This window comes from Prunus avium, chromosome 2 (genome assembly GCF_965620075.1).
Source record: "Prunus avium chromosome 2, drPruAviu1.hap1.1, whole genome shotgun sequence".
Lineage (NCBI taxonomy): Eukaryota > Viridiplantae > Streptophyta > Magnoliopsida > Rosales > Rosaceae > Prunus > Prunus avium.
Window position 1 is genome coordinate 11,004,837 of NC_142285.1, and position 25,120 is coordinate 11,029,956.

At 35.7% G+C, this 25,120-nt stretch overlaps 2 protein-coding genes across 6 annotated transcripts in view; one reads left to right on the forward strand and one right to left on the reverse strand.

Moving 5' to 3' along the window:
• The window catches only part of LOC110744346 (uncharacterized), a 29,525-nt gene extending 7,629 nt beyond the window's left edge, over positions 1-21,896 (forward strand). The window contains exons 7-21 of the mRNA XM_088249364.1: positions 339-470; positions 1,517-1,648; positions 2,427-2,564; positions 2,736-3,931; positions 4,032-5,008; positions 5,119-5,181; positions 5,267-5,332; positions 6,359-6,460; positions 6,877-6,964; positions 8,237-8,291; positions 8,399-8,461; positions 8,938-9,003; positions 19,277-19,372; positions 20,409-20,457; positions 21,543-21,896. Of these exons, the coding sequence (XP_088105490.1) occupies positions 339-470; positions 1,517-1,648; positions 2,427-2,564; positions 2,736-3,272 (939 nt within the window). The 3' untranslated portion in view covers positions 3,273-3,931; positions 4,032-5,008; positions 5,119-5,181; ... (7 more) ...; positions 20,409-20,457; positions 21,543-21,896. The remainder of the gene's footprint in view (positions 1-338; positions 471-1,516; positions 1,649-2,426; positions 2,565-2,735; positions 3,932-4,031; positions 5,009-5,118; positions 5,182-5,266; positions 5,333-6,358; positions 6,461-6,876; positions 6,965-8,236; positions 8,292-8,398; positions 8,462-8,937; positions 9,004-19,276; positions 19,373-20,408; positions 20,458-21,542) is intronic.
• On the reverse strand, positions 13,262-15,150 carry LOC110744348 (DEAD-box ATP-dependent RNA helicase 35-like). Of its 5 annotated transcripts, none has more exons than XM_088249360.1 (2): positions 15,061-15,144; positions 13,262-15,021 (listed from the first exon to the last, which is right to left on the reverse strand). In XM_088249360.1, exons 1-2 carry the CDS (start codon positions 15,142-15,144, stop codon positions 13,324-13,326), a joined length of 1,782 nt encoding a protein of 593 aa, XP_088105486.1. In that variant the 3' UTR covers positions 13,262-13,323. The 5 variants fall into 5 exon arrangements, with proteins under 5 accessions (XP_088105486.1, XP_088105489.1, XP_088105488.1 ...); XM_088249363.1 differs by having other exon boundaries at positions 13,262-14,950; positions 15,017-15,144; XM_088249362.1 differs by having other exon boundaries at positions 13,262-14,950; positions 14,993-15,144.
• Positions 21,897-25,120: the final 3,224 nt, after the last annotated feature.

Below are 25,120 nucleotides of genomic sequence, written 5' to 3' on the forward strand. Positions count from 1 at the left end.
TATAGGTTAGATGATGGGGATTGATGCATAACTATAAAGCTTCGTTAACCTTGGCAGTCATTTTAGGAATGAATACAGTACAAATCACCATTTGATGAAAGTAACTAATAAAATAGGCGCATAGCAAAGTATACCAAGAAGAATGTAACATAAGTACGTAGGTTATTTAGTTTCTGTAACCCTTATTAAATTAGTTCTCTTGCTTGTGCTCCCTTGCTTTTATTTTGATTAATGATGACAATGCTTCAATTCTGACATATATTTATTCTTTGCTTATTTGCTTGCAAAGTGCGGTCACTGCTATTTGATAATATTCTCTTTCTTTCTTACAAGCTCAGGCTATGCGAAGGAGTATTACTCCAGCACTTGCAACTACCGACATTGCTGATACCCCTCCTGACCTGGTAAATCCAAGTGCAGTTGAATTAGTTTTGGATATCAGAAGAGAATATGCCAAAAAGCTTGAGCAGGTAAATTTCCATTTCTCTAACCATACTTGGTGTGAGGTTGGCCAGAGTTTTGTCAGTTGAGTAGTCGGATGTGACTTAATTGACAATGCCATTGTTGTGGAACTTACTAGATGTTAGCATTTGAGCAGATGAAGATGCATGCATTGATTAACTAATATGAATAATTGCAAATACTTGCTTCTAGGTTATAGTAAACAGACAGGAGAATGTGTCTCATCTGGGACACAATTGGCTTCTTGTTATGGTATTGGTTAATGCAGATTGTCCTTTCATTGTTGGATGGATTATGCAATTTGGGTGGAAGTACTTGTGGAGTCCATTTATTTTATTGTGATGATTATTGATGTCTTTAACAGAGTGTATGAGTTACTTTTATGGTAAATCCCGTCATCCTCATATTGCTACTGCGTGGGTGGTTTCTTCATGAAACGATGTTAGATGTGTTTCAAGGAATTGCTACTAGTGACAATAATGTGTAATCCAACTCCACTCAAGGCTTCACAATTGGAAATAAATTCAAGGCTGCATTTACTTCCTAACAAAATTTTGTGCAGTTGGTAAGGGACTCGACATAAATCCACTCTCTCACCTTAAGTAAAATGGATTGCTCCTTAACATATCAAATAGTTCTTATAAGAGAGACCCCAATGAACCTGTTGTCTCTTGAATGGACAGATCACCTCCAGATGTTGGATTAGTTGGTGGAGGCTTGATCTTTGGATTTTGGCTTTTGTGGAATATGGGTTGTGGCATTATCAATATTACAAAGTGACCACTACACGACAGCCACTTTATTCAGTTGACTTGTAATTTAAAGATTTTGTTTATTGAATGAAGTATACCAAGAAGAATGTAACATAAGTACGTAGGTTATTTAGTTTCTGTAACCCTTATTAAATTAGTTCTCTTGCTTGTGCTCCCTTGCTTTTATTTTGATTAATGATGACAATGCTTCAATTCTGACATATATTTATTCTTTGCTTATTTGCTTGCAAAGTGCGGTCACTGCTATTTGATAATATTCTCTTTCTTTCTTACAAGCTCAGGCTATGCGAAGGAGTATTACTCCAGCACTTGCAACTACCGACATTGCTGATATCCCTCCTGACCTGGTAAATCCAAGTGCAGTTGAATTTGGTTTGGACATCAGAAGAGAATATGCCAAAAAGCTTGAGCAGGTAAATTTCCATTTCTCTAACCATACTTGGTGTGAGATTGGCCTGAGTTTTGTCAGTTGAGTAGTCGGATGTGGCTTAATTGACAATGCCATTGTTGTGGAACTTACTAGATGTTAGCATTTGAGCAGATGAAGATGCATGCATTGATTAACTAATATGAATAATTGCAAATACTTGCTTCTAGGTCAGAGTAAACAGACAGGAGAATGTGTCTCATCTGGGACACAATTGGCTTCTTGTTATGGTATTGGTTAATGCAGATTGTCCTTTCATTGTTGGATGGATTATGCAATTTGGGTGGAAGTACTTGTGGAGTCCATTTATTTTATTGTGATGATTATTGATGTCTTTAACAGAGTGTATGAGTTACTTTTATGGTAAATCCCGTCATGCTCATATTGCTACTGCGTGGGTTGAAAACTTTAAAGTGGTTGCTTCATGAAACGATGTTAAGGGTGTAAACATATTTACCGTGTTTTGACAGGACTTTAGGTGATGGTATATTTCGTTAATTGCAGTGACATATATATTCAGCTTGATCTGAAGTTTTGTTTTATTTATTTGTTATTTTTTCTGTTGACATGATATAAAAGAGAGGTTGATCCCCTTTGTGCTACTCTCAGCTGTGACATAAAGGAAACATTTTTATTCTAGGCATGCTACGTGGACTTCTGTGACACTTAAAATCCTATAATCTTTTTCTTTTCTGTTACTTTTTCTCCTTTGTGTTCACGTTTTATGTGGGGAACTTAAGTGGACCCTTGCCTTAAACTTGCAGTCCCTGGAACGCTCTAGAAAACTTCAATCAGACCTGGCTGTTGAGGAGCACCGTGGACAAGAGCTCAGCAGGATCCTGAAGGAACTGCTTCCAGATCCCAAGACCTCTAATGTGCCAAAATCACGTCCAGGAAGAAAAGTAGGATATTGAATTTTTTATTTCTTCCCCTACCTTCTCTCTTAGTATTTAGTCAAGTTCCATGCAATATGCTTGTGTTTGTTTTCCTTGGAGCATGACAAGCATGTTTTGTTTTCTTGTGTTTATATATTGTTGGTTCTTGGATGGAGATGCTAAAAAATTGTGTTGCAGGTTGGTGCTTCCAGTTCTGCCCTTGGGACAAACAACCAAGTGCTCAAACTTGAGGTTTTGGTAATAGGGGAGCATGACACCTTTCGTTTCGTAAGGGAAGCTATTTCGAGAGCCGTGTTGGACATGAGTTCTTTGGAAACCAGCCTAGACTTTCATTATTCATACGAAGACACCCCTTTCATGGTATCATGCGATGCATTGGAGCGTCCTAACATTATTGTTATGGAGCACAGATTTGTTGTTCAGTTGGGGAGAGCTAAAATGAAGATACTTGTGGACGGATGGCGTGGGAAGAAGTGGGGACCGGGGGTTGATTTGATGGTGGTTACAGTGGTGTGGGCCGGTCATGTGGAAGATGAAGAATTGAATGCTTGGAGGGAACAACGGAAACAAGGCGGCAAAATAGCTTCTCCTTTTCCTGGGCTGATTGATGCTGTGTTCCTAGGAGAGCATCTGGATGATATAGAAGAGATTGCCCCTCTGCTTTGGAGCTGCTTTGACTTTGCAAGAGAGAGGAAGGACAAAGAGTCTTGTTAGCATAACTAGTGATTAGTGGAGTGGACTACTTTAGTTAAAGGCATAATTGTGGGCTAGATTTATGCTAATTGATTGTTGTAAGATGTGCATATAAAAACCTCTTAAGTAATACATCAGATATTATGCATTCCCGTATATTGTGGTCTTTTTCATCAAGAGAGAGGAAGGACAAAGAGTCCTGTCACTTTGTTATTGCTCCATCACTCTGTTTGAAACTTGGAAGTAAGAACTGTTGTTGTTGCTACTTTGAAACTTGGAAGTAAGAACTGTTATTGTTGCTACTTGGAATTTTGATATTTTTGATAAACATATAAATTGAACTTTCTATATGTCCTTTATCCAGCTTAGTCTACTATATGCCGCCAGCCCTAGTAAAACATTCATATTCTATGTTTTTGCATTTTAATTTCATTCATTTGTGAATTCTCTATGAATTGGGATCTGATGGAACAATTAGCTGCAGTAACTATGAGATATTTCTAACGAGAGATTGCTTAGCCTATTCCAAAGTGAAGCCTGCTGTGAATCAGATTGATTCTCTTGTCAAATTCTGTCAGAAGCATGGCATCTGTGTCACTGCCCACGCTCCACTTGGAGGTGCTGAGGAAAACAGCGAATTGTTTGGTTCAGTTTCATGTCTGGATGATCCAGTTCTTAAGGTAAGCTAGATCCCTTTCTATCACTTGAATTGTTTTTCTCTTGGTTTAGCAACCATCAAGGGGTAGGGTGGTTTAATGTCTGAATTGTGTTGCTCAACAGGAGATTGACAACCCACTGCATGGAAAGGACAACTAAGGATGATCAGATACTTGTGCATCTGTGCCCCCTTTTTTGGTCAGAAGAGGCTAGCAAAGTATATTATCTAATGGGTTGATGCCTGCTTAATTCCTCCTTTACTACTCTACCTCTTCATTGTCATTGATCAATATAGCAAAACTGGTTTAAGCCCATTAATTCAAAGCAATTTCACTTTTTTTAAGGACTCTTTTTCTAAAGAAACTCAGGATTTTTCGTACCTGCATCATTTTTCAAAGCAAAATTGATTTGCCATATCTTTTTTCAACCCTTTTTGTTTTGGGAGAAAGTAGGAAAAACCAAGGCACCGATGCACCTGAGTACCTGTGAGCAACTATTCATTTTTAACCGTAGGATTATGCTTGGCCAGATCTAACGGCTTCAAATATGTGATAAAAAAAACCCCATTTTCAACTTCTTGACCCGTTTTTTGAGTGGACAATTTGTTTGTTTTCTTTTGCTCTACACGTTCACTTCGTCTCTGCATATTCCTTCGAAATGCTTTTTATTTTTAATTTTATCCTTTAAAATGCTCTTAGAAAGTCACGTGCGGCGCTTCCAATCCAAAAACCCGCACTCATCTTGGCGCGCAAGAGGCCTCGAAATTCCAAAAGCAATCGCAAAGCCAGGGTTTTAGATTGTAGCTGAACCCCAAAACCCCAAAATGGCGCCTTCAGCCCTAATCTCTATGAAACCCTCAGTTTCCCCCCAAACCCCTACCATGGACGACCCCCCCAAAAGGAGGACCCAGGCGAGGGGCAGAATGGGAATGGAAGTGTGCTGGTCAAGGACACAAGTGAGAACAGCGAAGAAAGAATCGTTCGTGTTGAGCTCCACAAGGAGGCCACTGAAGCGTACATGGCCTACACTACGTCTGTCCAGCTCGGCCGCGCCCTGCCGGATGTTCGCTACGGTTTGAAGCCTGTGCACCGTCGTATTTTGTGAGTGATGTTTGCTTAGTAGATTGTTTGGTTCCTGAGAAAATTTGCTGGGAAGAAAAGAATTTCTGTGAGTGATGTTTAATTTGTTCTGTATTGTTCTCAAACTACAGGTATGCAATGCATGAATTGCATCTTGAAAACCGTTCAAGGAATGTGCTAGAGTTGTTGGAGAGGTTAGTAACCAGAGGCTTTCTGTTTCTTTTGTATGAATCCACAATATTTATATTTACGATTAAGATAGAAAATGCTTTGATGCAGGTTCTAGGAAAATTTCATCCCCATGGTGACACTGCTGTCTATGATTCCTTGGTGCGAATGGCTCAGGTAACAATAAGTTTTTCTATTAACCAATATGTGAATTCATTACACAGAAGTAAAAACGGATAAGCTAGTAGCAAATACAAAAAATACTTCAACCTCTGCAATCTCTTTTTTTCCGGATGGCCTCCTTGTAGTGTTCCATTCTCATTAGTTACATTATTTTAGTTTTCCCAGCTGTAGGAGTTAGTTTCTTTAGAATAAATCTGAAACAGTGCGATATATTCTTTCTTTGTTTGCGGATATTTCAATGCTGTCATCTTGTGCTAACCATGTCTTCTCTGGATGACGTAGGTTTTTTGAAAAGTGTAATTATAATGGTTATAGATAAATACTCTCTGCAACTTTTTGTAATTTGGCTGGAGAGGAGTAATAAGATTTTTGTGAATTATAGTGGTGTGGGGATGGAGGTATTATGGGGTAAAGTATGATTTTTGTCTTAACTCTGGGCTTCTGTGTCTTCGAGTTTTGGAAAGCACCTGTACAGTCTAATCTGTTTTTGGGGTTCCAATTGTGAGAGAAATTCAATTAATCATGTTTTGCTCTTCCCGTTATGTTGATGTATTGTTTTGGTGGACAATCTATCCAGTGGATATACTTTATTTTGTTTTTCAATAGATTTTTTCTTACCATAAAAAAATAAAAATAAATTGTGCATCTTTAGGCATCCATGGCTGGAAATTAAGTACCAAAGTGCTTTTGAGGGATGGAACAATCAATTTGGAGAATGGAAGCTCAACATCATTGATAATTCTTTGAATGGACAAGCACCATCAGTTGCTGCCTCTTTTCATGTTCTATCTCTATGTTTATTTGCTGTATATACTAGGCGATGCCCCTAAATGTCTTTAATAAAATTTCATTACTTCTTTTTTGGAAAAAAAAATCCTCGTATCAAATAATTCCAGCTTTCTGGATTCTAGTCCATTTGTTTTTGAACCTTTTGTCTTTGTAAATATTGATTTAGATCACATTATAATTAGTTATTTAGTTCACGTGGTCTCCTGATTGCTTTGAAACTTAATTTGCCAGGATTTCTCCCTACGTTTCCCACTAATTCAAGGGCAAGGGAATTTCGGGTCGATTGATGCTGATCCTGCAGCTGCCATGAGTTACTCAGAGTGCAGATTGGAGGTATGTTCAGATATTATAGTTACTTTGAACACCGTATGGGTTGTTAATAATCATGATAACGAGATGAATATTAAGATCTTTAGGTTATATGCTATTCCAGAAACGGGGCAACCTCTCTCTCTCTCTCTCTCTCTCTCTCTCTCTCTCTCTCTCTCTCTCTCTCTCTCTCTCTCACATCCCCTCCTTTTCATTTGGCGCGGGTTAATTTTACTCCGAATTTTGATAATTCACAAAAAGAGCCATCAGTTTTACCTGCTCGACTTCCAACTTTATTACTGAATGGTGCTTCTGGGATTGCGGTATTTTTCTTAGGTTTCATTGTCCTTCATGATCAAAAGCTGCTGCTTGTGTTTTGTTCTTGTTCTTCCTCAATAATTGTATATCTTCAATTCACATATGGCTAAATTAATTTTCAGGTTAGCATGGCAACCAACATTCCTCCGCATAATCTTTGGAGAGTTGGTACATGTTCTTAGTGTGTTAATTCACAATCCAGAAGCTACGGTAAGTGGCGAGACCTTTTATTTATTTATTTCATTTTTCATATTAATTAGGGTATGTTTCAATTAGTTTCTTTTTAAAAATTGAAGTTCTGCTGTACTTTATTATGGGTGTTGATAATAATTACAACAATGTGCTGTATCCTTCAAAGGACTGTCCCCCTTTTTTTTTTTGGGTTGAAAAGAAACAAATTTTATTAAAAGATAATCTAACATGGACAAGGGATAGTGAACAAGGAGTCCACCAAAAACAAACTACAAATGATTACAAAAAAAACAACGAAACCTACAAAACCACAATATCCTATAGATGACTCCCAATTTAGCAAAATAGAAAGGAAAAGATCCCCGAAATCTGGTGTAAGTGAAGCCCAAAGGGACGACAAAAACATCACCCTCTCCCACAGCTCTTCTATCCCCATCCCCTCATTCCTCTTCATCCAGATCACCCACAAAACAGCCATCTTGCAACAACCCTATAGGACCCGACCCTTACTTCCTCTACCAGAAGCAGCAAGACTTTCACTAATTAATGAAGGGCACCCTTGTGGAATTACCCAACTGACTCCAGCCTCCTTGAATAGTAAACACCACAAGTTTAAAGCTATCTGACTATGGACAAACAATGATCTTCATCCTATCCTTACATTTTACACATTATGTACTAACTTGGAGAAAAGACAGCATTATGCATCCCTCACTGAACTATCACAACATATTGTTGGGGAAGAGACTTTGACGTAAACTTGAGTCTTTGTCTATGTGGAAAAATTGCTTCTTTTCTATCAACTTATAAGATAGTTGAAATGAATCTAGTGTATCATTCCCCTTGTTATATCCAAGGATGAAAATCGTGATGTCACTGAAAATATTGCTGGAAATATTTAAATTAATGAAAATGACAAAATTTTCTAAAAAAGAATGGAATTTTTGAATGACACTTTAGGAAATACAAAACTAATCAATTGTGCATCAATTTTACATAGAAACTTCATAAAACAGTGTATCCATGATTAGTATTAACAATATGGGTTTAATGGCAACCAAATATGTTTAGGCATCAGTTACAAGTCTTTAATGTAGCATCATATACAATTATCTTCCGTAAATTCCTTTAAAGCCAATCAGAGAATTCCTTTTTGCATGTAGCGGTGCTGAATAACTTTTTTGGAAGTGGTTAGTCTTTGAGAAATTTCGTGTTGCTCCTGTAGTTGAGTTATCCGTTAAGATGATTTGAAACTTTGATGTTAAAGAATCTCAATTATTGGCTATACAGTTATGTTGAATTGCTTGATTCTAGAACAAAGAGAAGTGCAAGTATCATAAAGGAGGTTTGCCTTGGTCTTCTTGTCTGGTTTCCATTAAATATGCATGTAGTCTTAGATTCTCATGAAAGAGTTTATTTTTTTAGTGATTTTATATTTTTTGAATGAGTCAGATCCCTCACCAAACCAACAAATCAGCCCACATGTTGAAGATAGCCGAACTTGTGGAAAATAAGGTGACATTCTTGCAAGTAGCAAATGATCCTTTAAACTTGCTGGATTGTAATTTTTCTTTAAAAAGTAGTTTTGTGATTGGTTTTTATATATGTTATTTGATTGTAATCTGAAAGGTTCCAGTGTTTAGGGTCCAAATTCATTTGTTTGTATTATAATTCTTATTTAATATGTCACTATATTAAATCCAATAAGTACCGTTATATTCATTTAAGTTATTTTGTTGATATCATGTTGACCTCATATAATAATACTGCTTGTCTCTGTTTATCATCTTCCCAAGAATTCTCTAGTTACAGGTATTATCTCTTTGTTCCAAATTTCACCATTTTTGTGTTGATGCATTGCACTTCTAACTGCTGTATCACTCACATGAAACTATTAAAGTAATAAGGTCATACATTGTTGTTAATTCTTATCTCGTTTTAGTTCTTTTCTTTTTCCGCTTTTCTTTATACTTTTTTCCTTTTTTCTACAGAGTTTAGAAGGAATAAGCGATATTAGGGATGAAAGTGATCGTTCTGGAATGCATGTTGTCATTGAGGTGTGCAATTTATTTATTTATTTTTAATTCTGTTCTCCTCTGTACTTTGTAGCTTTTAAATACTAACATTCTGAAGAATTCACAATACTATGGGAGATTTAACTAGTAAAACGGTTTTGCTATTCTTCTCAAATAAAAAACGGGTTCTGCAATTGGATTATGATCTGTTTTCATCCTCTTTTCAGCTCAGGCAAGGATCTGACCCATGAATTCTTCTGAATAATCTTTATCGCCTCACATCTCTTCAATGCAGCTTTAGTTGTAACATGGTTGGGTGAGTGATATCTTTATCATCATTCAAGAACAGCGGTAGAGACTTAAGATTCTGGCTTTTGGTTCTTCATTGGTGTATGCAATTTCTCTCCCTATACTAATCTAGTTGATTTTTAGGGCTAAAAATTGAAACTTGCATTTTGGCCTTGAAAGTTATTACTTTGATTGAATATTATAACTTCAAGGAACCAAGATATTTTGGTTTGGAAACTAATTTTATAAAGAAAATTAAATTAGTCTATTGTCGTTGAATTAAATAATTTTAGTCAAAAGCTGAGCTGTGATAAAAATATCCCAAATATTGGTAGAGGTGTACAAGGATTGTATGACAAAACTAAACACAAAGCCGTCGTTTTGAAGGCTCCGGGCCTGTTGGTTTTTCATTTGATTTGTTTCAACATTGTTGGGAATTGGGATATTTTGGAGGCAAATTCAATGAAAGCCTTTGAAATGTTCCAAAAGGATGGGTGATAAATGCAATAACCTATTAGACATACACATGCCTTATTGCAAAGGCAAAAGGTTCAATGGGAAAGAGTAAATTTACGCCACTGAGTTTGGTTTCCAGCTTGTATGAAGTACTTTATAAGGTGTTGTTTTTGAGATTGGAGTGGGTTTTGGGAGATACAGGTGGACAAACATATGGTAATTTTGTGAAGGTGTGGAATACCTGTCCATGGCAGTAAGCTGCCATTTTTTTCATTGAAGAAAACAGAAATGTAAGTGAAATATTGCGAATATCACTAGAACGTAGCCTTAGAAATTTTTAGTATTAGAAATTTATAGTGGTGCAACCAAGAAGCATGTGTACATTGTAGCCTTCATTGCAATGCCACACATAATGAAATTTATTAACGATCTGATTGGATCAATTTCTTCGTTCAAAATGATTCTGGTGTTACTAAATTATGGCTTTCCATTGTTCTAGAAGTACACCATATTTTCTTGATTGAACTTTCTTGCTCAAATGATTCATCACATTGCTTGGATTTTCATTTGGTATTTTGTCCATTCGCAGTATTCATAATGGGCAACCTAAGCAGATGGGTCTAAAGGAGTTGCTGCAGGTGAATACCTAAGTTTAGTCTCTTTAGTATAAATGCCCGCCCACTGACCCACTTGCTCACTCATGCGTATACGCTATTTTAATATATTTGTAGGTAAGCTATTTCAAGAAAATGTTTTTCTTGCTGGAATTTGTTTTCCCTCAAGAAATCATTTTGTAATTCCCGCTACTTGGGGTGCTGCTTTCATCAGTTCTTACTTGACTTTATATGGTTTTTTATGTGTTTTTGTTTTTACTACACTGCTTCGTCTCCTTTAATGTAAGTATTATTTGTAGAGGAACCACATGAGGCACTTTTAGGTACTGACAGTTTGACTAGTATCGTAGTGTCTTTGAAAAAATTGACAAGAGGTGATGCGTTGAAATCAATTACAATTTGGGAAGCATTCTTGGATAGTGAAATTCTTATGATTTATTTGAACGCATTCAAAACTTAAAAGCAGAAAGGTATTGTCCAAACTTTGAAGAGACCTCAATGTTGAAAGAAAAAGATAAACTGTTAAGAGGCCATCATCTGAAGATATATGCCTTATTAAATTGCCATTTGAGTAATTCAAAAATATGTTGTTGATCTAGTGTGGCAAACTTTTTGGTAATTCAAAAATATTTCACTTCCACGGGTTGGTTAGTTCAAATTCTTGAGTTCCCCTGCTCCTATTAACTATGTAATTCTATTCAGCAAAACGTTCATTGGAAAATATAGATTCTGATTTCAGGGATAATGTTTTTGCTCTGCTTTCATATTACTCTGTTGGGACATTTAATGGCTTCAAATCTTGGATAGTTTGTCTTACCTCATACCTACCTGGTTACTGTTTTTTATTTAATTTTACTCTTTTGGTTTTAAAGCATGCAGGGAACGGTTAATATTTGGTTCTTCACTCCTAAGTATTGATGCTTAACTCATTCATTGTTGTATTGAGATTATGATATTCTAGCATTAAGATATTGGTAGCTTGTCTTTGTGTACTGCTGTGTTATTGTAACTATTTTACTGGATTTATATTTATGTCACCACACTACAACTCATAGTTCATATGTGTTTTCTTGTTGAAATAGGCATTGTTGTGGGCCTGGATAATTTGGATGCAGTAATTCGTATACTAAGAGAATCTTCTGGCAATGCAATTGCATCATCTGGTCTAAGGAGCGGTGAGCTCCCCTATGTTTTAGAGTTTTTTCATTTTCTTCAGCTTGAGTAGAAGTGGTGGTTCAAAAGCACTGAGACATGATTTTCTGGCTTTGTCATTAAACTTCCATTCTACATGCGTTGTTTTTCTGTTTTTTTGCTTTCTAGCTTCTGCTGCGAAGAACTTTTTTTGGTGCAGTAGATTTTTTGTCATGAGCTTTGTGTTTGCTTCTTTTGATCAATGAAATTTCTTTCCTACAACATGTGAAATTTTTTTTGGCACCTGGGGTCTAGTGCAACAGAAGTTTAAGGATGCTTATGGTTTAACTAATCAGAACCTTCCAATATTCTGGTATTTTTTTCGAACTTGGTTCTTAGGGGTAGGGTTCATTTAATGCCTTACTTAGCGAGGCTTTTTTGGGAGTAGATGAGAGTTCCAGTTCAGTAACAGAATGTAATCATGTTTTCCAATTTTGTTATTCAAATTTCCTTGATGTCTAGGGTTTGGTTTTCTTTGAAATCAGCTCTGGAATGCAGACTTTGTTATCTGTATTCTGTCCATACCCTGGTGTTTTGATTTCCTTTTTCTTAAATGTATTCCTTAGCGAATCAACTGTGTTCAAAGATCTGTTTCCCAAGCTGAAGCCGTGAAATATGGGCCTCCTATTGCCAATTGATTTTGGGTTGAATGCTCTAATTTGAAAACTTAACAATAACTTGTGAAGCCATATATAACTCTAGTTGCAAGATTCCCCAGCTTACACCTTACCCATTTTCGTGTCTGAATTTTTCATTACACATTATGTTTAGACATACGTATCGATTCCCGTATTTCTATATATGTGTCTGAATTCTTCCCCATGTTTTGAAATAAATCTACTGAGTTATACACTTTTGTATTATATATTTCTTCTGATTATTGTACATAGTTTTTAGACTGTTTTGTAATCCTTCAGGTAGTTATTTTTCAATGAGCTTCTTTGTATTATATTATTTTCAAAAGTGCACATTTGATTAGGTCGGACCTCCTGCGCCACGCCCCTGTTAAGGCAGTGTAGAATGCATTTAATTGGGTTGGAAGTGGGATGTTGATCATTTGTTGATTTAAAAACCTGTTACGGAAAAAAATGGGTGCATAGGCTGTCTTTGTATCATCATTTTCACCTTTTTTCATCTACCCTTAAATGTTCTTAAGATGACTATCATACTGTTTATAGGGAAGATACTTTAATTGCCTCCATATGGTTCAAATTGAATTACAATTTTGTTTTTATATTTTTTTTATTTCAATCAGTTGATTGAACAAGAAGCAAATGAGTTAAAAAGCAAGTTTTCCAGTCCAAGGCGTTCAATGCTGGAGGAAATGCTTTTCCAGATGATAGTGGCCACCTTGATGACATAGATGTTATTCCAGATGATAGGCGTTCAATGCTGTTTAATTTTTTATTAATTAATTTAATGTTTTGTTTATTCAATGCTTTTCAAGATTTTGTTTGTATTTATTTTTCATTATATATGTCATGGAAGAGAAATATTGGAATATCTATTATATTGGTTTGTTTATTTTCCTTGGTTTTATTGTTTGGTTACAGTGTAAAATTGTTTTATTTTGTTATACTTACTGGGTATCCTTATTTTCCCTTTAAAATAGGGAAAGTAGCTTTGGTTTCAGAAAGACTGCAAGCTTCTTATATAAAAAAATATACTTGGTCTCAATTAGCATATAACATTCACTCTATACTTACGTATTACCGGATGAACTATAAAAAAATTGGGTGTTAAAGTTGGAGTAGAAAGAAAACTTTCATCACCCTTTCAGCTTATATATATAGTTACATACATATCAAAAATATCATATTTCTCCTCTGTAACCACCAGAACCAAAGTAATCCTTTCTAGAGCTGGAAATTGCCATTCTTTTATGATGCTCTAGTTTGGGGCAGTCATGGATACGATGACCAAGCCCGCCACAATAAAAGCAGCCCTTAACCCCGCTCGCATTTGTAATTGCACTCGCATCTAATTCCATTGGATCATTAAGCTCAGCCAACACGGGTGGAATCCTTTGTTTTGCCTCTTGTAGGAGGTGCTTCAAATCAAGAAGCGTCGTCTCACTTTGATTTTTGTTTATAAACGTTGTTGCTATTCCAGTCTTGCCACATCTTCCTGCTCGTCCAATCCTGTGGACATAGTCTTCAATCTGTGCTGGCATGTCATAATTGATGACATGTTGAATATCTGGAAAATCCAAACCCTTTGAGACAACACCAGTGGCAACCAAGACATCTTTCTTCTCTTTCTTGAAGGAAGAAATGGCATCCTCTCTCTCTTTCTGACCCATCCCCGCATGAAGGCCCACTGCATCCACTCCTTTTATCATAAGATATATATGAATGTCATCGACATCAGCTTTGTTTTCACAGAATATTATAACAGGTGGTGCGGTCTTTTGTAGACATTCAAGAAGGTAAACAAACTTGGCCTCTTGCTTCGCATACTCAACCTCCTGAATTACACCAAAATTTGCAGCTCCAGGTCTTCCCACGTTCACGGTGGCAGGTTTTACCAAAGCGCTTTTAGCAAAGTTGAGAACTTTTGTGGGCATGGTGGCTGAAAATAAGAGAGTTTGTCTTTGAGATTTAAAGTGGTCAAAAACGTGTCTTATGTCATCCTCAAAGCCCGAATCTACCAATCTATCAGCCTCATCCAAAGTTAAATATGTGCAATTATTGAGATTCATTTTTTTCTTTGCCAGCATGTCCTTCAATCTCCCAGGAGTAGCAACAACTATATGAACACCTTCCTTGATAATGTCCAATTGCGAACGCATATCCACTCCACCAATACAGAGCAAAGGCCTTATCTTTGGATATCCAGCCTGTCTCATAGGAACCAGATACTCTTCCACCACTTCATAAATCTGCTTTGCGAGCTCCCTCGATGGGCAAATGATCAATCCAAAAGGCCCTTGACCAGGAACAATTGGCATCCTAATTTCCTCTTGCAATGCAATCATAATCAATGGCAGCACAAAAACCAATGTCTTTCCTGAGCCAGTAGATGCAACACCAATCATATCCCTCCTGGATAAAATCACTGGAAGACCTTGCACCTGAATAGGGGTCGGCTGGACAATACCCTTGGCTTTTAGAGTCTTCAAAATCGGTTCAGGAAATTTCATGTCCTTGAAATTCTTAATGGGTGGTGGAACATCTTCACCACTAACTTCGATATGCCACTGCTTTCGAATCAAATCACATTGCTTCATTGGCATCCTTCTTATATGCAATGGTGGCTTCCAACCTGTTGGTATAGGGTCGGTATAAGTGATTCCCTTTGCCAATTCACCAACTGACATTAGTGTTTTGCGATTCGATAAGTTGTCAATAATCTCTTTCTCCTGTTGCACCATCTGTTGGATTGGAGTAATCTTGGGAGCCTCATGCTTCATCTCTAATGATTTAACAAGGAGACTAGGTCTGCTTGGTTTGTCTTCAGCAACAAAATTTGATTTTTCAGACTGTGGGTTTGCCTGAGCAGCTAGCTTTAACTCTTCTTCTGACTTCTCTTCAAGCCCGAAAGACTTTACCTTGCGTTGAAGAATCTTATGAGTTTCCATTGCTCGCCGCTTCGCCACTGGAACATACTCAACATAATCATCTATTTTTTCCATGGTTCTTTTTATTTGTTTTGATACAACTTCCCTTATGCACAATCTAAAACTAGGCCTTTATATAGGAATTGGAAATTTTGATTATGATCCAAATCCTACTAGGAATTAAAAATTAACATACATAAATATAAGGATAAATCCTAATCAACTAGGGAAAAGGAAACAAAATATTTCCTTATGGCAAAGGGTGTGAATATTTCCTAATAAACTAGGGAATGTCATCTTGTGTTCCCGTTATGTTGATAATTCTTTGAATGGACAAGCACCATCAGTTGCTGCCTCTTTACATGTTTTATCTCTATGTTTATTTGCTGTATATACTAGGCGATGCCCCTTAATGTCTTTAATAAAATTTCATTACTTCTTTTTCGGGAAAAAAAAATCCTCGTATCAAATAATTCCAGCTTTCTGAATTCTACTCCATTTGTTTTTGAACCTTTTGTCTTTGTAAATATTGATTTAGATCACATTATAATTAGTTATTTAGTTCACGTGGTCTCCTGATTGCTTTGAAACTTAATTTTCCAGGATTTCTCCCTACGATTCCCACTAATTCAGGGGCTTGGGAATTTCGGGTCGATTGATGCTGATCCTGCAGCTGCCATGAGTTACTCAGAGTGCAGATTGGAGGTATGTTCAGATATTTTAGTTACTTTGAACACCGTATGGGTTCTTAATAATCATGATATCGAGATGAATATTAAGATCTTTAGGTTATATGCTATTCCAGAAACGGGGCAACCTCTCTCTCTCTCTCTCTCTCTCACATCCCCTCCTTTTCATTTGGCGCAGGTTAATTTTACTCCGAATTTTGATAATTCACAAAAAGAGCCATCAGTTTTACCTGCTCGACTTCCAACTTTATTACTGAATGGTGCTTCTGGGATTGCGGTATTTTTCTTAGGTTTCATTGTCCTTCATGATCAAAAGCTGCTGCTTGTGTTTTGTTCTTGTTCTTCCTCAATAATTGTATATCTTCAATTCACATATTGCTAAATTAATTTTCAGGTTAGCATGGCAACCAACATTCCTCCGCATAATCTTTGGAGAGTTGGTACATGTTCTTAGTGTGTTAATTCACAATCCAGAAGCTACGGTAAGTGGCGAGACCTTTTATTTATTTATTTCATTTTTCATATTAATTAGGGTATGTTTCAATTAGTTTCCTTTTAAAAATTGAAGTTCTGCTGTACTTTATTATGGGTGTTGATAATAATTACAACAACGTGCTGTATCCTTCAAAGGACTGTCCCCCCCCTTTTTTTTTTTTTGGGTTGAAAAGAAACAAATTTTATTAAAAGATAATCTAACATAGACAAGGGATAATGAACAAGGAGTCCACCAAAAACAAACTACAAATGATTACCACAAAAACAACGAAACCTACAAAACCACATTATCCTATAGATGACTCCCAATTTAGCAAAATAGAAAGGAAAAGATCCCTGAAATCTTGATGTAAGTGAAGCCCAAAGGGACGACAAAAACATCACCCTCTCCCACAGCTCTTCTATCCCCATCCCCTCATTCCTCTTCATCCAGATCACCCACAAAACAGCCATCTTGCAACAACCCTATACGACCCGAGCCTTATTTCCTCTACCAAAAGCAGCAAGACTTTCACTAATTAATGAAGGGTACCCTTGTGGAATTACCCAACTGACTCCAGCCTCCTTGAATAGTAAACACCACAAGTTTAAAGCTACCTGACTATGGACAAACAATGATCTTCATCCTATCCTTACATTTTACACATTATGTACTAACTTGGAGAAAAGACAGCATTATGTATCCCTCACTGAACTATCACAACATATTGTTGGGGAAGAGACTTTGACGTAAACTTGAGTCTTTGTCTATGTGGAAAAATTGCTTCTTTTCTATCAACTTATAAGATAGTTGAAATGAATCTAGTGTATCATTCCCTTTGTTATATCCAAGGATGAAAATCGTGATGTCACTGAAAATATTGCTGGAAATATTTAAATTAATGAAAATGACAAAATTTTCTAAAAAAGAATGGAATTTTTGAATGACACTTTAGGAAATACAAAACTAATCAATTGTGCATCAATTTTACATAGAAACTTCATAAAACAGTGTGTCCATGATTAGTATTAACAATATGGGTTTAATGGCAACCAAATATGTTTGGGCAACAGTTACAAGTCTTTAATGTAGCATCATATACACTTATCTTCCGTCAATTCCTTTTTGCATTTAGCGGTGCTCAATAACTTTTTTGGAAGTGGTTAGTCTTTGAGAAATTTCGTGTTGCTCCTGTAGTTGAGTTATCTGTTAAGATGATTTGAAACTTTGATATTAAAGAATCTCAATTATTGGCTATACAGTTATGTTTAAGTATGACTTTACTATTGCCATCACTGTTCTCCACAGAAGTTAGAATTATTGGGCATAATTTGAACCCTTTAAGTAAACTAAAAAGAACTTCGCTTTCTATCGACCCATTTTTGTTTTTGTGTTTTCTTTATTTTCCATTTCATTTTTCCTTCGAGTATTTGACATTTGGTTTTCCCTGTGACAGTTGCAAGAATTGCTGGAATACATGCCAGGGCCTGATTTTCCAACTGGAGGACTGATTATGGGAAACCTTGGCTAAGTTGGAACCATTCCTTCACTATCTGAAGCATGGTTCATTCTAGTAAGCTTGGATGAAAAAGGGATAGCCTCCTCCTTGTAGTAGTTCTTTCCTTGGTTTTTACCAGTTTCTGTATAACGTTTGAATAGGTTGTACTAAAGGGATGCCTTCAAATTGAATGTGATGATGGGCAGTGGTGATATGTCTTATGTTGCATACTTGCTGCTAAATTCATGGGGTATACTACTCTGTTCGTAGAAACAGTTTTGTTTCATTTTTCTGAATAAGTAAAATTGCCAAGAAACTTGAGCTTAAGGTGAAGATAGAGTAAAATAGTATATACTAGTGTAATTGAAGATGTAATATAATACAAATGATGAGAGTAATATAGTGGCAGAATTATCCCTTTTGCTTATGCTGGCAGCATCTTCCTTATATACGTGTTTGTTCTTGTGCATATGGGTAAAAACATTCATGGACATTTATGTTTGTGCAATCAATAATTTTTGGATAAATGTTCATTTTGTGAAGCATCTTGGAGGCATATCGAACTGGGAAAGGACGCATTGTGGTCAGAGGGAAAACTGATATTGAATTGCTTGATTCTAGAACAAAGAGAAGTGCAATTATCATAAAGGAGGTTTGCCTTGGTCTTCTTGTCTGGTTTGCATTAAATATGCATGTAGTCTTAGATTCTCATGAAAGAGTTTATTTTTTATAGTGATTTTATACTTTGTGAATGAGTCAGATCCCTTACCAAACCAACAAATCAGCCCTCGTGGAGAAGATAGCCAAACTTGTGGAAAATAAGGTGACATTCTTGCAAGTAGCAAATGATCCTTTAAAAGTGTTGGATTGTAATTTTTCTTTAAAAAGTAGTTTTGTGATTGGTTTTTATATATGTTATTTGATTCTAACATATATGTGTTTAGGGTCCAAATTCATTTGTTAGTATTATAATTCTTATTTTATATGTGACTATATTAAATCCAATAAGTACCATTATATTCATCGAAGTTATTTTGTTGATATCATGTTGACCTCATATAATAATACTGCTTGTCTCTGTTTATCATCTTCCCGAGAAATCTCTAGTTACACGAATTATCTCTTTGTTCCAAATTTGTCACCATTTTTGTGTTGATGCATTGCACTTCTAACTGCTGTATCACTCACATGAAATTATTAAAGTAATGAGGTCATACATTGTTGTTAATTCTTATCTCGTTTTAGTTCTTTTCTTTTTCCCCTTTTCTTTATACTTTTTTCCTTTTTTCTACGGAGTTTAGAAGGAATAAACGATATTAGGGATGAAAGTGATCGTTCTGGAATGCGTGTTGTCATTGAGGTGTGCAATTTATGTATTTATTTATAATTCTGTTCTCCTCTATACTTTGTAGCTTTTAAATACTAACATTCTTAAGAATTCACAATACTATTGGAGATTTAACTAGTAAAACGGTTTTGCTATTCTTCTCAAATAAAAAACGGGTTCTGCAATTGGATTATGATCTATTTTCATCCTCTTTTCAGCTCAAGCGAGGATCTAACCCATCAATTGTTCTGAATAATCTTTATCGCCTCACGTCTCTTCGATGCAGCTTTAGTTGTAAGTTGTAACATGGTTGGGTGAGTGATATCTTTATCATCATTGAAGAACATTGGTAGAGACTTAAGATTCTGGCTTTTGGTTCTTCACTGGTGTATGCAATTTCTCTCCTATACTTCTCTAGTTGATTTTTAGGGCTAAAAATTGAAACTTGCATTTTGGCCTTGAAAGTTATGACTTTGATTGAATATTATAACTTCAAGGAACCAAGATATTTTGGTTTGGAAACTAATTTTATAAAGAAAATTAAATTAGTCTATTGTCGTTGAATTAAATAATTTTAGACAAAAGCTAAGCTCTAATAAAAATATCCCAAATATTGGTAGAGGTGTACAAGGATTGTATGATAAAACTAAACACAAAGCCGTCGTTTTGAAGGCTCTGGGCCTGTTGGTTTTTCATTTGATTTGTTTCAACATTGTTGGGAATTGGGATATTTTGGAGGGAAATTCAATGAAAGCCTTTGAAATGCTCCAAAAGGATGGGTGATAAATGCAATAACCTATTAGACATACATATGCCTTATTGCAAAGGCAAAAGGTTCAATGTGAAAGAATAAATTTATGCCACTGAGTTTGGTTTCCAGCTTGTATGAAGTACTTTATACGGTGTTGTTTTTGAGATTGGAGTAGGTTTTGGGAGATACAAGTGGACAAACATAAAGTAATTTTGTGAAGGTGTGGAATACCTGTCCATGGTAGTAAGCTGCCTATTTTTTCATTGAAGAAAACAGAAATGTCAGTGAAATATTGCCAATATCACTAGAACGTAGCCTTAGAAATTTATAGTATTAGAAATTTGTTTAGATATGATCCACATAGTGGTGCAACCAAGAAGCATATGTACATTGTTGTAGCCTTCATTGCAATGCCACACATAATGATATTAATTAACGATCCGATTGGATCAATTTCTTCGTTCAAAATGATTCTGGTGTTACTAAATTATGGCTTTCCATTGTTCTAGAAGTACACCATATTTTCTTGATTGAACTTTCTTGCTCAAATGATTCATCACAATGCTTGGATTTTCATTTGGTATTTTGTCTATTCACAGTATTCATAATGGGCAACCTAAGCAGATGGGTCTAAAGGAGTTGCTGCAGGTGACTACCTAAGTTTAATCTCTTTAGTATAAATGCCCACCCACTGTCCCACTTGCTCGCTCATGCATATATGCTATTTTAATATATTTGTAGGTAAGCTATTTCAAGAAAATGTTTTTCTTGCTGGAATTTGTTTTCCCTTAAGAAATCATTTTGTAATTCACGCTACTTGGGCTGCTGTTTTCATGAGTTCTTACTTGACTTTATATGGTTTTTTATGTGTTATTGTTTTTAGTACACTGCTTTGTCTCCTTTAATGTAAGTATTATTTGTAGAGGAACCACATGCACTTTTAGGTACTGACAGTTTGACTAGTGTCGTAGTGTCTTTGAAAAAATTGACAAGAGGTGATGCATTGAAATCAACTACAATTTGGAAAGTGTTCTTGGATAGTGACATTCTTATGATTTCTTTGAACGCATTCAAAACTTAAAAGCAGAAAGGTATTGTCCAAACTTTGAAGAGACCTCAATGTCGAAAGAAAAAGAAAAACTGTGAAGAGGCCATCATCGGAAGATATATGCCTTATTAAATTGCCATTTGAGTAATTCAAAAATATGTTGTTGATCTAGTGTGGCAAACTTTTTTGTAATTCAAAAATATTTGACTTCCACGGGTTGGTTAGTTCAAATTCTTGAGTTCCCTGGCTTATACTTATTGGCTTTTGAGTTCCCCTGCTCCTATTAACTATGCAAGTCTATTCAGCAAAACGTTCATCGGAAGATTCAGATTCAGATTTCATGGTTAATGTTTTTGCTCTGCTTTCATATTACTCTGTTGGGACATTTAATGGCTTCAAATCTTGGATAGTTTGTCTTACCTCATACCTACCTGGTTACTGTTTTTTATTTAATTTTGCTCTTTTGGTTTTAAAGCATGCAGTGAACGGTTAATATTTGGTTCTTCACTCCTAAGTATTGATGCTTGACTCATTCATTGTTGTATTGTGATTATGATATTCTAGCATTAAGATATTGGTAGCTTGTCTTTGTGTACTGCTGTGTTATTGTGACTATTTTACTGGATTTATATTTATGTCACCACACTACAACTCATAGTTCATATGTATTTTCTTGTTGAAATAGGGCATTGTTGTGGGCCTGGATAATTTGGAAGCTAATTCGTATACTAAGAGAATCTTCTAGCAATGCAATTGCATCATCTGGTCTAAGGAGCTGTGAGCTCCCCTATGTTTTTGAGTTTTTCATTTTCTTCAACTTGAGTAGAAGTGGTGGTTCAAAAGCACTGAGACATGATTTTCTGGCTTTGTCATTAAACTTCTGTTGTTCTGCATGCGTTGTTTTTCTGTATTTTTTGCTTTCTAGCTTCTGCTGCGAGGAACATTTTTTGGTGCAGTAGATTTTTTGTCATGTGCTTTGTGTTTGCTTCTTTTGATCAATGAAATTTCTGTCCTATAACATGTGAAATTTCTTTTGGCACCTGGGGTCTAGTGCAACAGAAGTTTAAGGAGGCTTATGGTTTAACTAATCAGAACCTTCCAATAATCTGTTATTTTTTTCGAACTTGGTTCGTAGGAGTAGGGTTTATTTAATGCCTTACTTAGCGAGGCTTTTTGGGGAGTAGATGAGAGTTCCAGTTCAGTAACAGAATGTAATCATGTTTTCCAATTTTGTTATTCAAATTTCCTTGATGTCTAGGATTTGGTTTTCTTTGAAATCAGCTCTGGAATGCAGACTTTTATATCTGTATTCTGTCCATACCCTGGTGTTTTGATTTCCTTTTTCTTACATGTATTCCTTAGCGAATCAACTGTGTTCAAAGATATGCTTCCTAAGCTGAAGCCGTGAAATATGAGCCTCCTATTGCCAATTGATTTTGGATTGAATGCTCTAATTTGAAAACTTAATAATAACTTGTGAAGCCATATATAACTCTAGTTGCAAGATTCCCCAGCTTACACCTTACCCAGTTTCATGTCTGAATTTTTCATTACACATTATGTTTACCCCCCATCACGTGCTATTACCTCATGAAAAGCACCAAGTTCCATCAGGCGCGCAGTCACATTATGATTAACATCCCTAAAAACCTCCCAGTTCCAAGCACGCAAAGCTTTACGGAGAATCTTCAGTTTGTGAGTGAGATTAAAATAAGGTCCGTAGAAGAGTGAGTGGCTGCCCATGTGGACTTAACAAACTGATTAAATTCTTTGTGTTAACCAAGCTCTCTGAAAATGAAAAAGGGAAGCACAGGGACGAGCCAGCTTGCCAAAACTCATCACAATGGGATTATGATCCGAGCAAAGTCTAGGGAGAGTATAACAATCCAAATAATCCCAAGCGTCAAGCCAAAGAGTATTCCCAAGGCACCGATCAAGACGTGGTCAACCCTTTTACCCATGTGAACTTAGTAACGAACACCCATTTACATCTTTAACGTCCACCATTTTCAATTCATCGTGATGGGATCCTTACAAGCATACAATAGTAATGGGTCCTTATTGAGTACTGATACACCTTCTGTTTTTAATAAAGCATGTGTGTTGCACATGCTAATTGAGTTTTTTTTATAGATAAAAAATACCAACTATAACAGGTTAAGATGCTGGGGGATTTTAACATTAACATGACTCTTTTTTTCTTGCTCTTCAAAAGTCATTGTATTGCTCTTCTATTATTAAAGAAAACAATACTTAAAATAGTTTTGTGATGCATGATCAATATAAATCCATTCCACATAATTCATTGAAATAGTTTTATGAGTTTACATGTTAGCTTTCAATTGACTTTATTCATAGGAAAAATTGTTCCCCCATCATATACGTTTGTGTGTTGTCCATAATTTTTTTGCAGCAATAGCAAGGGTCTCTGAGTTGAAAATCGTAGGTCACGTTTTTTAGCAGGGTCTGTAGAAGTAGACTATTGTATATCGATTTGTCAGTTACTGTATATCCATTTGGCAGTTGTTGGGTATCGATGTGGCAATTGATAGTTACCCATTTGGCAATTGTTGGCAATCGATTTTGGCAATTGTTAATCTACAAATAAGCAAAGAAATACTATTAATAAAAAGAAAAAAACAATCTCCTCTATGAAACTCAACACAACCCTTTCAATCCTTGTTACCAATGTGGGAGACAGTTTTGCATTCTTCTTTAGTTTGGCTTACTCATCTAAGAGCCACGACCACGTGAAGATGATGACCACGACAAGTCAAGTGATCAACTCTATTCCACTAGCTCAGCGAGGACGACTAAAGAAGTTTTGACGAAGCCCTAGATCATGAATAAGAGCCACCACCACGTGCTATGTACTTGTCCTCTCAATAGTGCTAGTGCAATGACAACACCAACAAAACGAGTTCTAATGGAGAAGAAGAGGAGTCAAGATAGAGTTTTAATGGAGAAGAATAACTGCAAAGAGCGTATTCACATTATAATTTATCAGTTTTCCGGTTCTCGCGTGGTCTTTATTATTATTTACCAAATGTATGTTGATTTTAACCTACAATAACAAGTTTTTAGGTTACTCCAAATTGAATGGTGTAGATTAGTTTATATTTTGTTTTTCTCAATCCAATAATCTATATCCTTTGGTATATCCATACAAGTATAGAGGATGCATTGCACCCAAAAGGAGGCACCCACAATCGAAGTGGTTTGGGTAACATGTGCTATAATGGAGCTAAGAATCAGGTTGAGTTCATGTTGGGCATGCACTAATAAGGCCTTAAGCCAACATATTTTTTTGGCTTATTATCACAAAAGGTCCCTAAGGTTTAGGAAACTATCAGATTGCATCCTTAATGTTTTTTTGTGTCATTGGTGGTCCTCAAGGTTAGTATGTGTAATCACAAATGGTCCCTGCTGTTAGGTTCCGTCAAAAACTCCGTTAGTTTGCTGATGTGGCATATATATATATTACAAAACATCCATGAGGTTTACACATCTATCACAAATGGTCCTTGCAAATTTTTTTAATTTTTTTAATTTAAAATTCATAAAATTTTGGTTTTCTTTTTTAAATCTTATGAATTTTAAATTATTTTAAAATATACATTGTATTTTAAATACACATGACACTATATTATTTTAGATGTGGGCTCCACATATATGTCACATCAACAAACTAATGGAGTTTTTAAAAATTAATTTAAAATTCATAAAATTTAAAAATGAAAAAAATCAAGGGTTTAGGGTTTATAAATGGTCCTCAAGGTTAAAATCCTTATATAAATGGTTTTTTCATTTTTAAATTTTATGAATTTTAGATTATTTTTTTAAAAAAACTTCATTAGTTTGTTGGTGTGGCATATATGTGGAGCCCTCATCTTCAAAAATATAGTATCATATGTATTTAAAATACAATATATATTTTTAAATATTATAAAAAACAAAAACAAAATTTTATGAATTTTAAATTAAAAAATTAAAAAAAATTGCAGGGACCATTTGTGATAGATGTGTTAACCTCAGGGATGTTTTGTGATATGTATATATGCCACGTCAGCAAACTAACGGAGTTTTTGACGGAACCTAACGGCAAGGACCATTTGTGATCACACATACTAACCTTGAGGACCATAAGTGACACAAAAAAACATTAAGGATGCAATCTGATAGTTTCGTAAACCTTAGGGACCTTTTGTGATAATAAGCCTATTTTTTTTGATCGAAACCTCAACCCAACATATATGATCGAGT